The sequence below is a fragment of the Bufo bufo genome, chromosome 6 (assembly GCF_905171765.1).
Source record: "Bufo bufo chromosome 6, aBufBuf1.1, whole genome shotgun sequence".
Taxonomy (NCBI): domain Eukaryota; kingdom Metazoa; phylum Chordata; class Amphibia; order Anura; family Bufonidae; genus Bufo; species Bufo bufo.
This window is the reverse complement of record NC_053394.1, coordinates 216,904,745-216,927,488: the sequence shown is the minus strand read 5'-3', so window position 1 is coordinate 216,927,488 and position 22,744 is coordinate 216,904,745. Positions and strand designations below refer to the sequence as shown.

Here is a 22,744-nt window from a genome sequence, read left to right as displayed (position 1 = left end):
CTGCTGCTGAAGCTTGCGTGGGTGTGTCTCTCTTTCCTATGTGGCAACACATACACGCCCTCTGTCTCAGCAGCCAATGGCCGGATTGCAGCTTGTATTTAAAGGCACTTCCTGCTACAGGAAGTTGCCTGAGCAACCTCAGTGTCTAGCTTGTCTAGTCCCAGTGCAAAGGTGTTTATCTTTACTGCCTTCCTGTGTACCGAATCCTGCTATTGAACTCCTGGACTTTGCCTGTTTGATGCCTGCCTCTGACCTCGTTTATGGACTTTGTTTTCCGCCTGCCTCTGACCTAATCTGTAGAGAAGTGAGGAACCGCACTCTGTTCAAGTAGTATCACCGGTGCCGATCAAGGGCTTATTAGGCCGTATCCAAGTGATAAACATTTGAGGCACTCAGTCTGGAAGTTTTGCAATTCAAATGTATTTTTAATTTTTTCATTTTTCTGCATCATCCATATGCCCGTGGTAAATTAAGGAATAACAGATTATTTCTGACCAGACGTTTCGGTCACGGTGGACCTTCATCAGTGGTCATGTTATCTGTGTACTGGATAAAGGTTTGCCTGGGCGCTGGATGCAGGACCCAGCGCCCAGGCAAACCTTTATCCAGTACACAGATAACATGACCACTGATGAAGGTCCACCGTGACCGAAACGTCTGGTCAGAAATAATCCTTCCTTATTCCTTAATTTACCACGGGCATATGGATGATGCAGAAAAATGAAAAAATTAAAAATACATTTGAATTGCAAAACTTCCAGACTGAGTCCCTCAAATTTTTATCACTTGCCTCTGACCTAAGACTTCGCTTACTGACATTGCTGGATCGCTGCCTGTCCTGACCCGGATCCTCCTGGCCACGCTCGTCCCCTCGGTGCTTGCGCCGAGCACTCTGACCCCCTGGTCAGCTGCCACTGACTTGGGGACTACTCTGGAGTGGCACCTGGCAGCTACCCTACGGCCCAAGCCTATCCCCACCATCAGGGGCTCTAGTGAATACCAGGTAGCTGCTTAGTTACGCCCCTCCGGAGTATACCCAGTCAGTGGCGCAGTGGGTCCACACCCGCTTGCATAACATTCAGTTTTACATAATAAAGCATTTTTGAAAAAACAAAGTTTTTGTGTCTCCATTTTCTGAACGCCATATTTATTTATTTTTTCTGCCGATCGTCTTGTGCAGGGGCTAATTTTTTTGCAGGAAGAGTTTCCGTTTTTATTGGTACCATTTTTGGGTACATATGATTTTTTGATTATTCATTATTACACTTTATGGGGCAAGGTGACCAAAAAATTGGTTAAGCACAGTTTTTATTTATTTATTTTTACAGCGTTCACCTGAGGGGTTAGGTCATGTGACATTTTTATATGGCAGTTCGTTACGGACGTGGCAATACCTAATATGTATACTTTTTTTTATTTATTTAAGTTTTACACAATAATAGCATTTTTTAAACAAAAAAAATGATGTTTTAGTGTCTCCATAGTCTGAGAGTCACAGTTTTTTTAAATTTTTTGACCGATTGTCTTAGTTTGAATCTCATTTTTTTGGAGGATGAGGTGACAGTTTGATTGGTACTATTTTGGGGGGCATATGCCTTTTTGATCACTTGGGGTTGCAATTTTTTGCCAAAGAAATGGCTTTTTTGGCACTGTTTTTATTTTTTACGGTGTTCACCTGAGGGGTTAGGTCATGTGATATTTTTATAGAGTTGGTTGTTACGGATGAGGCGATACCTAATATACACTTTTTATTATTTATTTCACTTTAACACAATAATAGCATTTTTGAAACAAAAAATTATGTTTTAACCCCTTAAGGACGCAGGGCGTACCGGTACGTCCTAACTTTAAATCATTATGCCGGCGCCGCAGGGGTTAATCGGAACAGGATGCCGGCTGAAATCATTCAGCCGGCATCCTGTCACGATGCCAGGGGGGGTCACATGTGACCCCCCCCCCCCGTGTCGGCGATCGCCGCAAACCGTAGGTCAATTCAGACCTGTGGTTTGCTGCGCTTTCTGCAGTTTCTGATCCCCGCGGTCCCTGACCGCGGGAATCAGAAATTTTAGTGTCCCTAAAATATCGATTTTCCACCCCCCCTGCATGATTTTTTGCCGGTGGGAGGTGCAGGGGCGGTGCGGGAGGTGAAGCAGGCGGGATCGCGATCCCCCGCCCGCCTCCCCTTGAATAATCGTTGGTTTTTAGTGGGTATACCAGGGTACCAGCACATTGCTGACACCCTGGTATAAACGGCTGACATCTGTGCAGATGTCAGCCGTTTAACCCTTTCCATACCACGGTCCGTACGGACCGCTGTATGGAAAAAGTTAACAGTAAGAGGGAGCTCCCTCCCTCTCCCATCGGGGGACTGCTGTGCCTTTGCAGCCCCCCGATGGAGAGGTTGAGAGATCCCAGACAGCCCCGTCCTTACCCTTCCCCGTCTGCGAAGTTCTGACCACTACTGAGCAGACGGGGAAGGTTCGCATGGCAACAGGACGCCGTCTCAGGCATCCTGCTGTCCATGGTGCTGAACAGATCTGTGCTAAAGGCAGAGATCTGTTCTGACAAAGTTTAAGTAAAATACAGTACAAAACACTATATGGTGTACTGTACTGTATTATACAGACATCAGACCCATTGGATATTCAAGAACCAAGTGGGTCTGGGTAAAAAAAAAATGTAAAAAAAAAGTAAAAATCAAAAAACACATTTATCACTGATTAAAAATGAAATAAATAAAATTCCCTACACATGTTTGGTATCGCCGCGTCCGTAATGACCTGATCTATTAAAGCTCATGTTACTTTCCCCGCATGGTGAACGCCATAAAAATAAAAAAATAAAAACTATGAGGAAATTGAAATTTTGCCCACCTTACTTCCCAAAAAAGGTAATAAAAGTGATCAAAAAAGTTGCATGTACGCCAAAATAGTACAAATCAAACAGTCATCTCATCCCGCAAAAATCATACCCTACCCAAGATAATCGCCCAAAAACTGAAAAAACTATGGCTCTTAGACTATGGAAACACTAAAACATATTTTTTTGCTTCAAAAATGAAATCATTGTGTAAAACTTAAATAAATAAAAAAAAGTATACATATTAGGTATCGCCGCATCCGTATCGACCGGCTCTATAAAAATATCACATGACCTAACCCCTCAGGTGACCACCGTAAAAAAAAAAAAAATAAAAGCAATTTTTTGTCATCTTACGTCACAAAAAGTGTAATAGCAAGCGATCAAAAAGTCATATGCACCCCAAAATAGTGCCAATCAAACCGTCATCTCATCCCGCAAAAAATTAGACCCTACTTAAGATAATCGCCCAAAAACTGAAAAAACTATGGCTCTTAGACTATGGAGACACTAAAACATTTTTTTGGTTTTAAAAATGAAATCATTGTGTAAAACTTACATAAATAAAAAGAATTGTATACATATTAGGTATCGCCGCATCCGTGACAACCTGCTCTATAAAATGACCACATGATCTAACCTGTCAGACGAATGTTGTAAATAACAAAAAAAAATAAACGTGCCAAAAAATCTATTTCTTGTTACTTTGCCGCACAAAAAAGTCTAACATAGAGCAACCAAAAATCATATGTACCCTAAACTAGTACCAACAAAACTGCCACCCTATCCCGTAGTTTCTAAAATGGGGTCACTTTTTTGGAGTTTCTACTCTAGGGGTGCATCAGGGGGGCTTCAAATGGGACATGGTGTAAAAAAAAAGTCCAGCAAAATCTGCCTTCCAAAAACCGTATGGCATTCCTTTCCTTCTGCGCCCGTTCAGCGGTTTACGACCACATATGGGGTGTTTCTGTAAACTGCAGAATCAGGGCCATAAATAATGAGTTTTGTTTGGCTGCTAACCCTTGCTTTGTAACTGGAAAAAAATATATTAAAATGGAAAATCTGCCAAAAAAGTGAAATTTTTAAATTGTATCTCTATTTTCCATTAAATCTTGTGGAACACCTAAAGGGTTAACAAAGTTTGTAAAATCAGTTTTGAATACCTTGAGGGGTGTAGTTTCTTGGATGGGGTCACTTTTATGGAGTTTCTACTCTAGGGGTGCATCAGAGGGGCTTCAAATGGGACATGGTGTAAAAAAAACAGTCCAGCAAAATCTGGCTTCCAAAAACCAAACGGCGCACCTTGCACTCTACGCCCTACTGTGTGCCCGTACAGTAGTTTACGTCCACATATGGGGTGTTTCTGTAAACGGCAGAGTCAGGGCAATAAAGATACAGTCTTGTTTGGCTGTTAACCCTTGCTTTGTTAGTGGAAAAAATGGGTTAAAATGGAAAATTAGGCAAAAAAATGAAATTCTCAAATTTCATCCCCATTTGCCAATAACTCTTGTGCAACACCTAAAGGGTTAACGAAATTTGTAAAATCAGTTTTGAATACCTTGAGGGGTGTAGTTTATAGAATGGGGTCACTTTTGGGCGGTTTCTATTATGTAAGCCTCGCAAAGTGACTTCAGACCTGTAGTGGTCCCTAAAAATAGTTTTTTTGTAAATTTCTAAAAAAATTTAAGATTTGCTTCTAAACTTCTAAGCCTTGTAACATCCCCAAAAAATAAAATATCATTCCCAAAATGCTACAAACATGAAGTACACATATGGGGAATGTAAAGTAATCACAATTTTTGGGGGTATTACCATGTATTACAGAAGTAGAGAAACTGAAACTTTGAAATTTGCAAATTTTTTCAAATTTTTGGTAAATATGGTATTTTTTTTATGCAAAAAAATTAACTTTTTTGACCCAATTTTAGCAGTGTCATGAAGTACAATATGTGACGAAAAAACAATCTCAGAAAGGCCTGGATAAGTCAAAGCGTTTTAAAGTTATCAGCACTTAAAGTGACACTGGTCAGATTTGCAAAAAATGGCCAAGTCCTTAAGGTGAAATAGGGCTGAGTCCTTAAGGGGTTAATGTCTCCATGTTCAGAGAGCTAAAGTTTTTTATTTTTTGAGGGGTTCATTTTTTGCGGGATGAGGTGACAGTTTTATTGGTACCATTTTGTGGGACCTATGCCTTTTTGATCACTTGGTGTTGCACCAAGTAGCTTTTTTTGACACAGTTTTAATTTTTTAAAATTTTTATGGTGTTTATCGGACGGGGTGGATCATGTGATATATTTATAAAGCCGGCCATCACGGACGTGGCAATACCAAATATGTCTATTTTATTTTTTTAATTTTTATTACTTAATTGGGGATTTTTTTTTTTACATGTGAAACCTTTTTTATTTTCACTTTGCGTCCCCCATAAGGTCATACAAGACCTCTGGGGGACATTTAACTTTTTTTTTTACTATTGATTTCTCCTGTAACTGGGTCTGACATAATAGCCCCAGTTACGGGGTAAATACATCCCCCAGAGAGGCTGTACAGCAGTATACTGCTCTGGTCTGTGGAAGACCCGACAGCTCCTGCACTCTCCCGGACCCGGCGGTTACATGACCACCGGACCGGGACAGGAAGCACATAGCATTTCCTGATCTGTATACACAGCGCTCATTGAGCGCTGCGTATACAGCAATATAAAAGGCTGGGAACTGTCCCTGCCTTCTCTCTGGGGTGCCCTGCTGTCACTGTCTGATCAGAAATAAACAACCGCCCATAGGACGTTTATAGTCTAAATCATCCCTAGTGACTGGTACATTTTTAACCATTTTTTTCCCTTTATTTAACCACCTCAGCCCCCAGTGCTTAAACACCCTGAAAGACCAGGCCACTTTTTACACTTCTGACCTACCCTACTTTCACCGTTTATTGCTCGGTCATGCAACTTACCACCCAAATGAATTTTACCTCCTTTTCTTCTCACTAATAGAGCTTTCATTTGGTGGTATTTCATTGCTGCTGACATTTTTACTTTTTTTGTTATTAATCGAAATTTAACGATTTTTTTGCAAAAAAATGACATTTTTCACTTTCAGTTGTAAAATTTTGCAAAAAAAACGACATCCATATAGAAATTTTGCTCTAAATTTATAGTTCTACATGTCTTTGATAAAAAAAAAATGTTTGGGTAAAAAAAAAATGGTTTGGGTAAAAGTTATAGCGTTTACAAACTATGGTACAAAAATGTGAATTTCCGCTTTTTGAAGCAGCTCTGACTTTCTGAGCACCTGTCATGTTTCCTGAGGTTCTACAATGCCCAGACAGTACAAACACCCCACAAATGACCCCATTTCTGAAAGTACACACCCTAAGGTATTCGCTGATGGGCATAGTGAGTTCATAGAACTTTTTATTTTTTGTCACAAGTTAGCGGAAAATGATGATTTTTTATTTATTTATTTTTTTCCTTACAAAGTCTCATATTCCACTAACTTGTGACAAAAAATAAAAAGTTCTATGAACTCACTATGCCCATCAGCGAATACCTTGGGGTCTCTTCTTTCCAAAATGGGGTCACTTGTGGGGTAGTTATACTGCCCTGGCATTCTAGGGGCCCAAATGTGTGGTAAGGAGTTTGAAATCAAATTCTGTAAAAAATGACCTGTGAAATCCGAAAGGTGCTCTTTGGAATATGGGCCCCTTTGCCCACCTAGGCTGCAAAAAAGTGTCACACATCTGGTATCTCCGTACTCAGGAGAAGGTGGGGAATGTGTTTTGGGGTGTCATTTTATATATACCCATGCTGGGTGAGAGAAATATCTTGGCAAAAGACAACTTTTCCCATTTTTTTATACAAAGTTGTCATTTGACCAAGATATTTATCTCACCCAGCATGGGTATATGTAAAAAGACACCCCAAAACACATTCCTCAACTTCTCCTGAGTACGGGGATACCAGATGTGTGACACTTTTTTGCAGCCTAGGTGGGCAAAGGGGCCCATATTCCAAAGAGCACCTTTCGGATTTCACTCCTCATTTTTTCCTGAATTTGATTTCAAACTCCTTACCACACATTTGGGCCCCTAGAATACCAGGGCAGTATAACTACCCCACAAGTGACCCCATTTTGGAAAGAAGACACCCCAAGGTATTCCGTGAGGGGCATGGCGAGTTCCTAGAATTTTTTATTTTTTGTCACAAGTTAGTGGAAAATGATGATTTTTTTTTTTTTTTTTTTTTTCATACAAAGTCTCATATTCCACAAACTTGTGACAAAAAATAAAAACTTCCATGAACTCACTATGCCCATCAGCGAATACCTTGGGGTCTCTTCTTTCCAAAATAGGGTCACTTGTGGGGTAGTTATACTGCCCTGGCATTCTAGGGGCCCAAATGTGTGGTAAGTAGGTAAATGACCTGTGAAATCCGAAAGGTGCTCTTTGGAATGTGGGCCCCTTTGCCCACCTAGGCTGCAAAAAAGTGTCACACATCTGGTATCTCTGTATTCAGGAGAAGTTGAGGAATGTGTTTTGGGGTGTCTTTTTGCATATACCCATGCTGGGTGAGATAAATATCTTGGTCAAATGCCAACTTTGTATAAAAAAATGGGAAAAGTTGTCTTTTGCCAAGATATTTCTCTCACCCAGCATGGGTATATGTAAAATGACACCCCAAAACACATTCCCCAACTTCTCCCGATTACGGAGATACCAGATGTGTGACACTTTTTTGCAGCCGAGGTGGGCAAAGGGGCCCATATTCAAAAGAGCACCTTTCGGATTTCACAGGTCATTTTTTACAGAATTTGATTTCAAACTCCTTACCACACATTTGGGCCCCTAGAATGCCAGGGCAGTATAACTACCCCACAAGTGACCCCATTTTGGAAAGAAGAGACCCCAAGGTATTCGCTGATGGGCAAAGTGAGTTCATGGAAGTTTTTATTTTTTGTCACAAGTTAGTGGAATATGAGACTTTGTATGAAAAAAAAAAAAAAAAAAAATAAGCATTTTCCACTAACTTGTGACAAAAAATAAAAAATTCTAGGAACTCGCCATGCCCCTCACGGAATACCTTGGGGTGTCTTCTTTCCAAAATGGGGTCACTTGTGGGGTAGTTATACTGCTCTGGCATTTTCCAGGGGCCCTAATGTGTGGTAAGTAGGTAAATGACCTGTGAAATCCTAAAGGTGCTCTTTGGAATATGGGCCCCTTTGCCCACCTAGGCTGCAAAAAAGTGTCACACATGTGGTATCGCCGTATTCAGGAGAAGTTGGGGAATGTGTTTTGGGGTGTCATTTTACATATACCCATGCTGGGTGAGAGAAATATCTTGGCAAAAGACAACTTTTCCCATTTTTTTATACAAAGTTGGCATTTGACCAAGATATTTCTCTCACCCAGCATGGGTATATGTAAAATGACACCCCAAAACACATTCCCCAACTTCTCCTGAGTACGGCGATACCAGATGTGTGACACTTTTTTGCAGCCTAGATGCGCAAAGGTGCCCAAATTCCTTTTAGGAGGGCATTTTTAGACATTTGGATACCAGACTTCTTCTCACGCTTTGGGGCCCCTAGAATGCCAGGGCAGTATAAATACCCCACATGTGACCCCATTTTGGAAAGAAGACACCCCAAGGTATTCAATGAGGGGCATGGCGAGTTCATAGAAATTTTTTTTTTTTGGCACAAGTTAGCGGAAATTGATATTTTTAATTTTTTTCTCACAAAGTCTCCCGTTCCGCTAACTTGGGACAAAAATTTCAATCTTTCATGGACTCAATATGCCCCTCTCGGAATACCTGGGGGTGTCTTCTTTCCGAAATGGGGTCACATGTGGGGTATTTATACTGCCCTGGCATTCTAGGGGCCCTAAAGCGTGAGAAGAAGTCTGGAATATAAATGTCTAAAAAATTTTACGCATTTGGATTCCGTGAGGGGTATGGTGAGTTCATGTGAGATTTTATTTTTTGACACAAGTTAGTGGAATATGAGACTTTGTAAGAAAAAAAAAAAAAAATTCCGCTAACTTGGGCCAAAAAAATATCTGAATGGAGCCTTACAGAGGGGTGATCAATGACAGGGGGGTGATCAATGACAGGGGGGTGATCAATGACAGGGGGGTGATCAATGACAGGGGGGGTGATCAATGACAGGGGGGGTGATCAGGGAGTCTATATGGGGTGATAACCACAGTCATTGATCACGCCCGTGTAAGGCTTCATTCAGACGTCCGGATGCGTTTTGCGGATCCGATCCATCTATCAGTGCATCCGTAAAAATCATGCGGACATCTGAATGGAGCTTTACAGGGGGGTGATCAATGACAGGGGGGTGATCAATGACAGGGGGGTGATCAGGGAGTCTATATGGGGTGATCACCACAGTCATTGATCATGCCCCTGTAAGGCTTCATTCAGACGTCCGGATGCGTTTTGCGGATCCGATCCATCTATCAGTGCATCCGTAAAAATCATGCGGACATCTGAATGGAGCTTTACAGGGGGGTAATCAATGACAGGGGGGTGATCAATGACAGGGGGGTGATCAGGGAGTCTATATGGGGTGATCACCACAGTCATTGATCATGCCCCTGTAAGGCTTCATTCAGACGTCCGGATGCGTTTTGCGGATCGGATCCATCTATCAGTGCATCCGTAAAAATCATGCGGACATCTGAATGGAGCTTTACAGGGGGGTAATCAATGACAGGGGGGTGATCACCACAGTCATTGATCATGCCCCTGTAAGGCTTCATTCAGACGACCGGATGCGTTTTGCGGATCCGATCCATGTATCAGTGCATCCGTAAAAATCATGCGGACATCTGAATGGAGCTTTACAGGGGGGTGATCAGGGAGTCTATATGGGGTGATCACCACAGTCATTGATCATGCCCCTGTAAGGCTTCATTCAGACGTCCGGATGCGTTTTGCGGATCCGATCCATCTATCAGTGCATCCGTAAAAATCATGCGGACATCTGAATGGAGCTTTACAGGGGGGTAATCAATGACAGGGGGGTAATCAATGACAGGGGGGTGATCAGGGAGTCTATATGGGGTGATCACCACAGTCATTGATCATGCCCCTGTAAGGCTTCATTCAGACGTCCGGATGCGTTTTGCGGATCCGATCCATCTATCAGTGCATCCGTAAAAATCATGCGGACATCTGAATGGAGCTTTACAGGGGGGTAATCAATGACAGGGGGGTGATCACCACAGTCATTGATCATGCCCCTGTAAGGCTTCATTCAGACGACCGGATGCGTTTTGCGGATCCGATCCATGCATCAGTGCATCCGTAAAAATCATGCGGACATCTGAATGGAGCTTTACAGGGGGGTAATCAATGACAGGGGGGTAATCAATGACAGGGGGGTGATCAGGGAGTCTATATGGGGTGATCACCACAGTCATTGATCACGCCCCTGTAAGGCTTCATTCAGACGTCCGGATGCGTTTTGCGGATCCGATCCATCTATCAGTGGATCCGTAAAAATCATGCGGACGTCTGAATGGAGCTTTACAGGGGGTTGATCAATGACAGGGGGGTAATCAATGACAGGGGGGTGATCAGGGAGTCTATATGGGGTGATCAGGGGTGATTAGGGGTGATCAGGGGCTAATAAGGGGTTAATAAGTGACGGGGGGGGGGGTGTAGTGTAGTGTAGTGGTGCTTGGTGCTACTTTACTGAGCTACCTGTGTCCTCTGGTGGTCGATCCAAACAAAGGGGACCACCAGAGGACCAGGTAGCAGGTATATTAGACGCTGTTATCAAAACAGCGTCTAATATACCTGTTAGGGGTTAAAAAAAACACATCTCCAGCCTGCCAGCGAACGATCGCCGCTGGCAGGCTGGAGATCAACTCTCTTACCTTCCGTTCCTGTGAGCGCGCGCGCCTGTGTGCGCGCGTTCACAGGAAATCTCGCGTCTCGCGAGATGACGCGTATATGCGTGACTGTGCGCAGCGCTGCCACCTCCGGAACGCGATCCTGCGTTAGGCGGTCCGGAGGTGGTTAAGCCATAATAAAATTTGATATAAATTTAAAGGCTATGCACACCTTGTGGGGCAATATTTTTTTTATTATTATTGAATGGTACTCATTTTGAGCTAAAATATTGTTTTCATTTGGTCTTTATTAATAAATGTTGAACCCTTTTCTCTGTACAGCCTTGAGATTCTCTAGTAGCTGTCCTGTGTTTATGCTGTTGCCCGTCAGCTGCGGATCCTTATCTCTGACCTTATAAACACATTATAGCTCAATTCTTATCTTACTAATATGATTATGGCTTAAATAAATGCTTATGACCTTTTAGCAATTTAGAGATAAGGTTTATTTGATGATCGGCACAAAGTGAAAGTATGATTCACAAAGCTAGATAAACAGTTAACCCATTGTGACAGAACGGCTGAATATTTTTTAATAAAGACCAAATAAAAAAATGTGTTTTTTTTTTAATCCAAAATGAGTAAAGTGCAATCATAATACAAAATTGCCCCCAAAGGTGCTTTTAAATAGCTTTTAAATCTTATTTTATGTGTATGGCAAAATGGCCTGATGCAAAAAAAAAAAAGAAAAAAAAAAAAGTTATAGCTATGAATGTTATAAGGGCCGGGGAGGGATAAGAATTGCTTGTATGGGGCCCTGAAATTCCTAATGGCAGCCGAAACTTCCTGCTTCAACATAGTATTCAACAACTCTGTATCACACCCTATGGTTTAAGCAGCACTAATTGAGAATTCCACTATTGACATTATAAATATATTTATTTTGTGGATTTGAAATTCATGCTGATTTGTCCACAATGTGTGAATGGGGTTTTATAAATTTTATTAACTGTAGAGTTGACTGCAGGTCTTACATTTGGAATCCACACAGAAAATCTGCAGTAAATCCACCTATTGTGAATATGTCATAATGCAAAGGTGGCCCAAAGGTCCTCTACTTTATGGCTTATTCCAAGGTTGCGCTTTTTTGCATCCACTATCCTCTTTTACATGTCCTTTGTGCCGTAATGTATGTGAAATTACAGGAAAAACTTTTGGTTTTGTTGCACTGTCAAATTGTGGAAAAAAAGGAACATGTGAAGGGATAGTGGTGGTGGTGATAGCCACGAGCGTAAGGGAATTTTACACAATTGACAGGGCTGGATGGCTTTGCCTGCCCTCCCCCCATCCTACTGTCTCCATTGGAAGTACACCATTGGTACATGTCTTTTCTTACCGTGATATCTGTGTATAGAGATCTGCCATACATTCTTTTGTATTCCTGACGTATATCTAGCAGATCCACTTCACTCCGAGACACCATGATACGGATCAGAGTCTTGTCTTTTGTTCCAGCACCCTACACATCAGAACAAATGCACAACTGACACATTCTCTAGATATTGAGGACCCTGATAATAAAGATGTCACTAGCAATATTGAAGCAAGAAAAACAAATAAAATGTAGGAGTCCGGTCACCATATCCACATGATAAAATCCCATTCTTTACCTTCACTATGTTGGACGAGAAATATATTTGTTTTACCCCTTCCCACACAACACATTTTCCATTGTGGAAAGAAAGTACTTCAGGTAGCAGGTAAGTATACTTCCCTCCGCAGGTACAGCCACATGGGGAATTCTTCCGAAAACAACCCCCACCCTGAAGATTAACAACCCTTTTAATGATACTACAACAGTGCTTGCCCTTAGCAGTTTTATGTTTGGCAGGGATGCTGCCGTACATAAGGGTGACCCTCAGATACTATGTTCTAGACCTTTCCTGATATCATAACGTAAAGGCCCTAAAGCCTGTATTAAAACTGTCCAATTTTTTGGCAGAGAATCGCTAATGTGCATTCGCACTAACGCATCTGGAAATGTAATACTGCCGCTGATTGCCCGATGAACGTGCAAACACATGATCTTCGGGCAATCCAAATCTTTTGACATGTTAAAAAATTGTTTGCAGGTGGAAGATTGTGGCGTCTAATAACCATCTGCCGCCAGAAAACCACTATACAGCATAGGGGCGAGTGATGGCATAGTGATCACTCAGATATTGCTGCATGTAATACCAGTGGTCTCCTCTGCTAGAGAGCAGGCGATTGCCAGGAAGGAACGCTTCCCTCCCGTCAACCACATCGGGCTGTGTAATACAGCCTTAACTCTCTCAACTACATGTTCACCCTACTGGCTCATCAGGAAAATATTCAGAGTGGCACAGACCTCTGAATTATAAAGTAGCAGGAACTAGATTCAAAAGAAAGAAAGTGGTTTGTGGCAGCATTGAAATAGGAGTCCTGTTACTATGTTGCTATGAACGTCCACTCTTTTTTTGTACTAACCGAGACTTGTGCAAAAAATTGCCCCACTATGCATCCAAATTATCCCACAAAAGTCCACATGATGCCCATGTTGATAGAAAAATGGAAAAAAAAAAATGTCTGCATCATTAAGACAAAATATGCTATATTCTTAAACTGTAAATATTGGTACAATGTTCTCAGAAAAAAAGTTATTTGGTTAGATGCTTTAACTGGCTCTTTGTCCAAGGCTCATCTTATCACAGAAGCGGATACATGCTTAGAAGAAAGTCTTGTACACTCACCTTCATTGCTTTGTAGAGACGTTCCGCAAAGAAAGCTGACGTGTTTTTAAGGCATTTTACTGAAAAACACAAAGTACAGTGAATGTGAAAGTCAGCCCAGTTCTAAAATAGTTTGGTGGAAAATGGTAGTGTGTTTTAAAAAGCGAAAACTAATGAGCGCTTCCGGAAGCGCTAATTAGTACACAGTAGGGTAGCGGTAACTACAGCTCCCCTGGTGCTGGCTTTACTCATCTCTCCATGGTCTTTCGCCAGCCCCGGCGTTGCACTCTACTGTGTCCTGACTGTGTACAGCTTCCAGAACGTACTGCACAATGGTTTGGCACTGTGCAACGTCAGGTCATTGTGTAGCGTACTGGATCTCCCAAGGTCTACTGAAGATTGGGGTCTGATGAAGATTGAAGGTCTGATATGAGGTCTGATTAATATTAGGGGTCTGATCTGATGCCTACTGGAGGACTAATCATCTGAGGTCTGATTAACACTGGGGGGTCTGATGAAACATATTTTTTTCTTAATTTTGTTTTATTGTCAAGTACGTCTTATAAAGTGAAAAATACGGTATATATATATATATATATATATATATATATATATATATATATACACACACACACCCCTTAAGATAGGTGCACACGTTGTGAAAATTTTGCTGATGCTTGGTCCGGACCTGCAGGCAGGATAGATGGGATTTTGAAGAAAGTCCTCATCCACACACTGCTGAAATATTCCATGCATAAATTGACATGTGCAGCAAGTCAATTATCTCTGCGGATTTCACTATTTGCAAAGCATAGAGCGAAATCCATTTAAAATCTGTGACAATATCTGTCTCTCTGTAATTTGTATTCACTAACTGCATTCACACTAGTATAAAACATAAATAAAGCATATGATGAAGAAAGAGCAAATAATTTTGAGTGTCATAAAATAAAACAGTAAAGGGGGTCATTTACCATCTTCTATGACTGTTTCAGGCATAGAAAAAGGTCTAAATCTAAGACAGCTCGGAAGCGGTCTTACATTTAGAAGCGGCAGTGGATCTACTGAAGTTAGGAAGGGGCCGGCCTGTCTTCATAACAGGCGTATCCACTGCCAGGTATAGGGGTTTATTAAGACTGGCATCTGAAACGCCGGTCTTATTAAATGACCCCCTAAGTTCTAAAGTACCAGGAAAGCACTATAATAAATAATGAAGTATTTGTTTTCAAGAATCATCATTGAATAAATACCTTTTAATGTGAAGCTACACTTTTGAAGGCCTTTTAGACTAATAAAGTAGGGAACTGCATTATGAGACACTGCCTAATACACCCTAACATTAACCAAATTGCAGCCATTACAAGTAGGAACAATATGGGTAATAAAGGAGAACAGTCAGTGACGGCCAGCTTAAACCCTCTGCCCTTTTCGCAGAATGCAGACTGTAGTTAATGGCTACCTCCAATTCTATCAGTCGAACATTAAATTCTCAGCCTGAAAGAACTTTTAAACAAAAATAATAAACTTTTAATAAAGATCTTTTTGTAAAACATTCTCGGGGCTGACAACACCCTCTACAGTCTAAAACAGGCAAACAGGAAACCTTGCATGTGCAGAGGGATTTAGGTAATTACCATACACATCAATGGTGTCCTGATTAATGATCTGTGGTATCCTGTCATTAGATACATTCACCTATTTTGTATCAGTGAATTTATAACAAGCTCACAGATCACATGAGCCACTGCAGGTCAACATGCTAGGTGCACAGCAAGCCCACTGATAATATCACTTCCCAGTGTCAATCCATTCATCTGGGTGTAAGGGAGGCGCTGGAAGAGCACTGTAAATGGACTTATGGCAGTGTTACACAAAACTGTTGTCCGCACTGCAGATGAATATCTAGCAACGCTATAGGTAACGGCCGTCTGTCCTAGCTGGCGTGGACTCAGTTTAGGTAGCACACGCTAATTCACACTGCAGGTAAGTATCTGGCAATGTTATAGGCAACTGCCCTCTGCCCTAGCTGGCGCGGACTACGATTTGATAGAACACGCTCATTCACACATAATGCGCTCAGGCAATTGCCGTCTGCCATAGCTGGTGTGGACCTGGTTTAGATCCCACACATTCATTCACACATCATGAGCTCAACGAGTTTATGCATAGAGAAACCTCTCACACTTCATCAGGAGCCCAAAAATGTAGTGGCACGTTGCACAATTACATAGCCGCACTGTAGCATGTGTGTTTCGGCGGTGTATTGGCCGCGAGCGGCCCAGTACACGCCGGACTGAAATAATGTCAACCCCTCCTACCGGGGGTAGATACCGGCTCAAGGAGCGAATCATGGATATGGGCGCGTCCTCCGACACGCCCCCCCAACTCAGCCGTCACGCAGATATGGTAATGCATTGCGGGAGGGAGCGTGCACGCACATTGAAGGTACGGGGGAATCAAGATCGCGGCCCGTGATAAATGAGTGAGAGATACTCACTATGGTACGGCGATCCGATACGGTTGGCAAAAGGAAGAATGGAATAACACCACATATTGACATCAATTGTGAGAGTTAGCAGTATGACATAGAATAAATTAGACAGATATCCAAGTGAGCATCAAAGCCAGTTAGGGTACATATCCAAAAGGTCTTAAAGCAGCTGTTATTATAATATCAAACATCAAATATATGTATGTCACCTATGTCAAAAGACATTGATAGACTGAGGGTGACAGAACATACGTGATATCGCAGTGTGATACGGCATATAATTGTTATAAAGATATAACTGAATTGATCTCACAAAAAGAGCTCGTCGTTTATTTGCTGAAACAAGCATATGAGTTCACTTCATTGAGTCCCTTAGGATTCACTGTCTGCAATTTAAAGACTATTGGGTCTCCTTATAGCAGGGGTGGGGAACCTCCGGCCCGAGGGCCGTATGCGGCCCACGGTATCATTTCATGTGGCCCCCGGCCCCCTGCCAGAACATAATGTGAAAATGCTTATGACCCCTTCCATTATGGAAGCGGTCATTAGCATACGGGAGGCACAGGAAGGTGAGAACAGCACTGCACTGGCTGTCCTCACCTTCCCTGGTCTTCTTTCAGCCCCACACTGTGTCCTGACACATCCAGCGTCAGGACGCAGTGCACGTAGACGTGCACTATGACCTGACGCTGTGCGGTGTGAGGTGACAATATAGTGCGGCAGGAAGAAGAACAGGGAGGGTAAGTGAATCTGCCAAGAGGCAGCGCCGTACGGAGCTGGAGAGGTAAGTTTATTTGTTTATCTTAAATACAGTATCTGATCTGATGTCTGATTGGGGCTGATCTGAGGCTAAAGGAGGGTGGGGAGGGTCTGATGGGGGTCTGATCTGAGGCTTGGGAGGGTCTGATCTGAGGCTGGGGGTGTCTGATCTGAGGCTGGGGTTTGATAGGGGTCTGATCTGAGACTAGGGGGGCTGATGGGGGCTGATCTGAGGCTGGGGAGGGTCTGATGGGGGCTGATCTGAGGCTAGGGAGGGTATTATGAAGGTCTGATCTGAGGCTGGGGGGTCTTATAGGGGCTGATCTGACCCTGGGGGGTCTGATGGGGGCTGATCTGAGGCTGGGCGTCTGATCCGGGTCTGGTCTGAGGCTGGGGGTCTGATGGGAGTCTGATCTGAAGCTAGGAAGGGTCTGATTGGGGTCTAATCTGAGGCTTAGAGGTCTGATGGGAGTCTGATCTGAGGCTGATGTAGGCCTGGGGGGTCTGATAGGAGGCTGATTTCAGGCTGATGGAGGTGGGGGCAGATATTTTGCTGAGAAAGGGACAAAGGCAGGGACAGTTGCGAAGAAAGAGGCAGGGAGAGTGAAAGCTGGGTGAACCCCTCTCTGGACCCCCTGGGTTTAGCTTCCTGCCATTAATGTCAAATAAGTAACATTCTGAACTTAAAAATTAGACTGCTATGTGTGGTCAATATGGCGCCTGTATTGTATGTAATATACTGTATATATATAGTGCAGGCGCTATTTTGTGCTGCAAAAATACAGCCCTCTAGATTATTTTAATTGAAGTGCAATTTCTGTAACTTATCCCTAAGTCAATTATATGTTTGACCAAATACAGCAGTAAAAAATTTTTATTGAGAATTTTGTATGGCCCCCGAATGATGTTACAAATATCCAAATGGCCCTTGGCAGCAAAATGGTTCCCCACCGCTGCCTTATAGAGTAGTGTCACATCAATGTCGCCTCCGCGCATGGATCTTTTAACGTGGTCAATCCCTTGAAATGTAATAGCATTTGGGTTACCGTCATAATGATCACATACATGACGTGCCACCGATGTTTCACGGTTGTTTTTAATATCCAACAAATGCTCACCAATTCGTTTGCGTAGCTCGCGCTTAGTCTTGCCCACATATTGTAGTCCACATTGGCACGTAAGCAAATACACCACCTCTGTGGATCTACAATTAATTAAAGACCTGATCTTTCATTGGTAACAGAGCTTGTAAACCCGCCTTCCCTTATGTTGTTGCATGCCACACAAGAGCCACAAGGAAACGTACCCATAAGGCAATTTTTTAGCCATGTTGCCGATGTCGGTTCCTGATAGAAACTGTGGACCAAATGATCACATAGATTTGAACTATGTCGATAGGTGACAAGTGGACGTGTGGGTACGAAACTTCCTATGTCAGGGTCAGATTGTAAAATTGACCAATGTATCTGCAAAATCTCTCGAATCTGCTTTGTCATAGGTGCCTATTATTCTTGGGGGGGATTCGTCCTGTGTTGTTACTTTAGGACTTAAAAGTTGTTCCCTTTTGACACACACAGATTGGTGGAAAGCCTGTTTCAGAATTTCCTGTGGGTATCCTTGGTCACTGAACCGGGATCTAAGATCACGAGCAGCTCTTTTAAAATCACCTAGTTCAGAAGTTCCTTCTTGCCCTCAAATATTGTCCCTTTGGGATCCCTTTCTTGCGTGCAAAAGGATGTCCACTGTCCCAACGCAGGAGACTATTTGTTGCCGTTGAACAGATTGGTGACAATTCTGCCTTTTGTCCCCCGAGAAATGGTAAGATCTAGGAAAATGATTTCATGCTCGTTGATCTCTGATGTAAAGAATAGACCCAGCTCATTCACATTCAGTGCAGTTACAAATTGGACAAATGTATCTTGTGTCCCTTTCCACAGTACAAATACATTGTCGATATATCTGATCATTTATCACGCCGCGATCTTGATTCCCCCGTACCTTCAATGCGCATGCGTGCTCCCTTTCGGACTGTGTTACCATATCTGCGTGATGGCTGAATTGGGGGGCGTGTCGGAGGACGCGCCCATATCCGTGATTCGCATCTTGCGCCGATACCCACCCCTGGTAGGAGGGGCTGACATTATTTCAGTCTGGCGTGTACTAGGATGCTCGCGGCCACTACAGCGCCGAAACATGCACGCTACATTGCGGCTATGTAATTGTTTAGTGTGCCACTACATTTTTGGGCTCCTGATGAAGCGTGAGAGGTTTCTCCACGCATAAACGCGTCGAGCGCATGATGAGTGGTATCTGAACCAGGTCCACGCTAGCCAGGGCAGATAGCAATTGCCTGAGCGCATTATGTGTGAATGAGCGTGTTCTATCCAACCTTAGTCCACGCCAGCTAGGGCAGATGGCAGCTGCCTATAACATTGCCAGATACTTACCTGCAGTGTGAATTAGCGTGTGCTACCTAAACTGAGTCCACGCCAGCTAGGACAGACGGCAGTGACCTATAGCGTTGCTAGCTATTCATCTGCAGTGCAGACAACAGTTACGTGTAACACTGCCATAAGTCCATTTACAGTGCTCTTCCAGCGCCTCCCTTACACCCAGATGAATGGATAGACACTGGGAAGTGATATTATCAGTGGGCTTGCTGTGCACCTAGCATGTTGACCTGCAGTGGCTCATGTGATCTGTGAGCTTGTTATAAATTCACTGATACAAAATAGGTGAATGTATCTAATGACAGGATACCACAGATCATTAATCAGGACACCATTGATGTGTATGGTAATTCTGTAAATCCCTCTGCACATGCAAGGTTTCCTGTTTGCCTGTTTTAGACTGTAGAGGGTGTTGTCAGCCCCGAGAATGTTTTACAAAAAGATCTTTATTAAAAGTTTATTATTTTTGTTTAAACGTTTTTTCAGGCTGAGAATTCATGAATCTAATTCGAACGTAAATTACCCTATCCTTATTAGTAGTGTTTAGCAGAACATTAAATGCATCAAATATGTTGAAATTTTATTGATTTTGCTCTGTTGCCTAAATCCCTGCACTTCAAGTAATTCACTGGCAATTATATATTGGGAAATTCTCAAAATATGTAATGCATTAAAGGGTTTTTTCTGGGGAAAATAAGCTTTTAGCAAGTGCACACAGTCTGCATCTCTAGATTCATACTTATGTGTTCCCTGCCGCTCCAGTCCTCCGCGCTGCCTCTACTGTGCTCATGTTCCAGTCCCCGCAGTACTGACATCCTGCGCAATATGGGCATAGTCACATACTCTGCTGCAGCCAATGAATGGCTTCAGCATGAACATGGCCACAAGCAGCAAGTTGAGCTGGATGTCAACACTGCAGGGACACTGGATGTCATCACTGCACTTTAAAGGGATTGTCTCATTTTGAAAAAACTAAATATGGAAATTAAAAGATTATATAAATAAAATGCAAATGCAATAAAATGAAAAAACAAATCACTGCTTACCTCTTCACTTCCCTGCCAATCCAGTGATGATGCTCTGGCAGTGCCTCTCTTTACAGGCAGCTGGGCCTCAAAGGACCATCAATTTTGGATCAACGAGGGATTGAAGAGCAAGTATTGTGTTTTTGTTATTCTATAGCATTTGCGTCTTTTTTATTTCTTTGTTTTAGAAGCAAGATAAGCGTTTAAATAACTATATTTCATATTATTTGAATTTGAGATATACATGAAGGGTAAAATGATTTCTAAAAACTAAATTAAATAAAGTTCATGGCACATTTAAAGCCATGGCATTTTAGAAAATCCTCCCAAAAATACTGTAAAATGGGAAAAATGTGGAGTTTTGAAGAGGATGAGCATGTAAAAGACACAGCACAGCAACCATACATGCATGGACACAGAACACAATGGATCCTTGCAATACTGTCAATGACACCTGGAAGTTATTGGCAGTCTAAGAATTACCAGACATCATCTGGAAGCTAATATGTGATCAAAGCAAGAAAGAGAGAGATTACCGGCAATAATATCAACAAACTAGTTATAAACTGAGACCATACATATATGCAAAAAAATCATACATCAGCCTAGAAAAAAAGAGGCCAAAAATTTACCAATAGCCTACAGAGTATATAAAATTTCTGTCTTGCAAATGTTGCTAGCAGAATGCAAATGCAATTAATGGCAGCCTGTATTCCATAAATCAACTGGTCAGAGTGCCCAACAGTATACTGAAACTGCCCCCGCAATTGGACCATTTACACTGCTAGCAAAGGGCATAACAGACTGCCAAGTAGATAACCCTTTAAAATATTCATTCAGCTTCTGTGATAAATTTAGTGATAATACATGGAGTCACAAAACGAAGGAAACATCTTTTCAAATTCTGGTCAATTTTGAATAAGAGTGGTATTCCAGGATCAGCAGAGGTGCAAGACCCCGCCAATGAACTGTTTCTCCCACTGCTGCTCCCACCTGGGTGTCAATACAGAGAAGGCTGCCCTTAAAGGGGTTCTCCGGGAATTAAGAAAATTTAAATACTTAAATATTACTTTATTATATATATATATTCCTAAATACCTTTTTTAGTTATACTGGCTCGTTTTGTCTGGAGAGCAATCATTAGGATAAATAAAATGGCCACCGTCCTATTAGTACACACAACACCTGTCCTAATCACACAGGAGGACAAGTTACTTCACAACACTGAGCTAAAGAGCTGCCTCATTCTCCTCTCCTATTTGTCAGGGATTATGATCACGAATATAGTTTAATATGATCTTCAGCTGAATCTCTTTAACCACTTAAGGACCACAGGTTTATACCCCCCTAGTGACCAGGCCCTTTTTTACAAATCGGCACTTCACAACTTTATCGGTTTATTGCTCGGTCATGCAACTTGGCACCCAAATGAATTTTACTTCCTTTTCTTCTCACAAATACAGCTTTCTTTTGGTGGTATTTGATTGCTGCTGAGATTTTTAGTTTTTCTGATATTAATAAAAAAAAGACCGCAATTTTCTCAAAAAAAGTGTATTTTTAAATTTTTTTGGGTAAAATTGTTCAAATATAATTACATTTCTATACAAGTTTGTGTCAGAATTTATTGTGCTACATGTCTTTGATAAAAAAAAAATCCAATAAGTGTATATTTATTGGTTTGCGCAAAAGTTATAGCGTTTACAAATTATGGTACAAAAATGTGAATTTCCGCATTTTGAAGCAGCTCTGACTTTCTGAGCACCTGTCATGTTTCTTGAGGTGCTAGAATGCCAGGATAGTATAAATACCCCCCAAATGACCCCATTTTAGAAAGAAGACACCCCAAAGTATTCGCGGAGGGGCATGGTGAGTTTATGTATGATTAAAAAAAAATTCACACGCTAGCGGAAAATGACACTTTCTGAGGAAAAAAATAAAATAATAAAGTTTCCATTTCTGCTAACTTCTGGCAAAAAAATAAAAAATCTCCCACGGACTCACTATGCCCCTCAGTGAATACCTTGGGGTGTCTACTTTCCGAAATGGGGTCATTTGTGGGGTGTGTTTACTGTTCTGGCATTTTGGGAGGGGCTAAATTGTGGGCAACCATGTAAAGCCTAAAGGTACTCGTTGGACTTTCGGCCCCTTTACGCACCTAGGCTGCAAAAAAGTGTCACACATGTGGTATCGCCGTACTCAGGAGAAGTAGGGCAAAGTGTTTTGGGGTGTATTTTTACATATACACATGCTGGGTGAGAGAAATATCTCTGTAAATTGACAACTTTGTATAAAAAAAATTAAAAAGTGTGTGTGAAAAGACACCCCAAAACACATTGCCCTACTTCTTCTGAGTACGGCGATACCACATATGTGACACTTTTTTGCAGCCTAGGTGCACAAAGGGGCCCAAATTCCAAGGAGTACCCTTTAGGATTTCACAGGGCATTTTTAGACATTTGGATTCCAGACTTCTTCTTACGCCTTAGGGCCCCTAAAATGCCAGGGCAGTATAAATACCCCACATGTGACCCCATTTTGGAAAGAAGACACCTCAAGGTATTCCGTGAG

The 22,744-nt window shown here is 42.1% G+C and overlaps 1 protein-coding gene across 1 annotated transcript in view; it reads right to left on the bottom strand.

The window, feature by feature from the left end:
* The window catches only part of ANXA11 (annexin A11), a 96,959-nt gene that overhangs the window by 2,827 nt on the left and 71,388 nt on the right, over positions 1 to 22,744 (bottom strand). Inside the window, exons 13-14 of the mRNA XM_040434932.1 lie at positions 13,473 to 13,531; positions 12,098 to 12,220 (exon numbers count right to left, since the gene is read on the bottom strand). Coding sequence (XP_040290866.1) covers positions 12,098 to 12,220; positions 13,473 to 13,531 — 182 coding nt within the window. The remainder of the gene's footprint in view (positions 1 to 12,097; positions 12,221 to 13,472; positions 13,532 to 22,744) is intronic.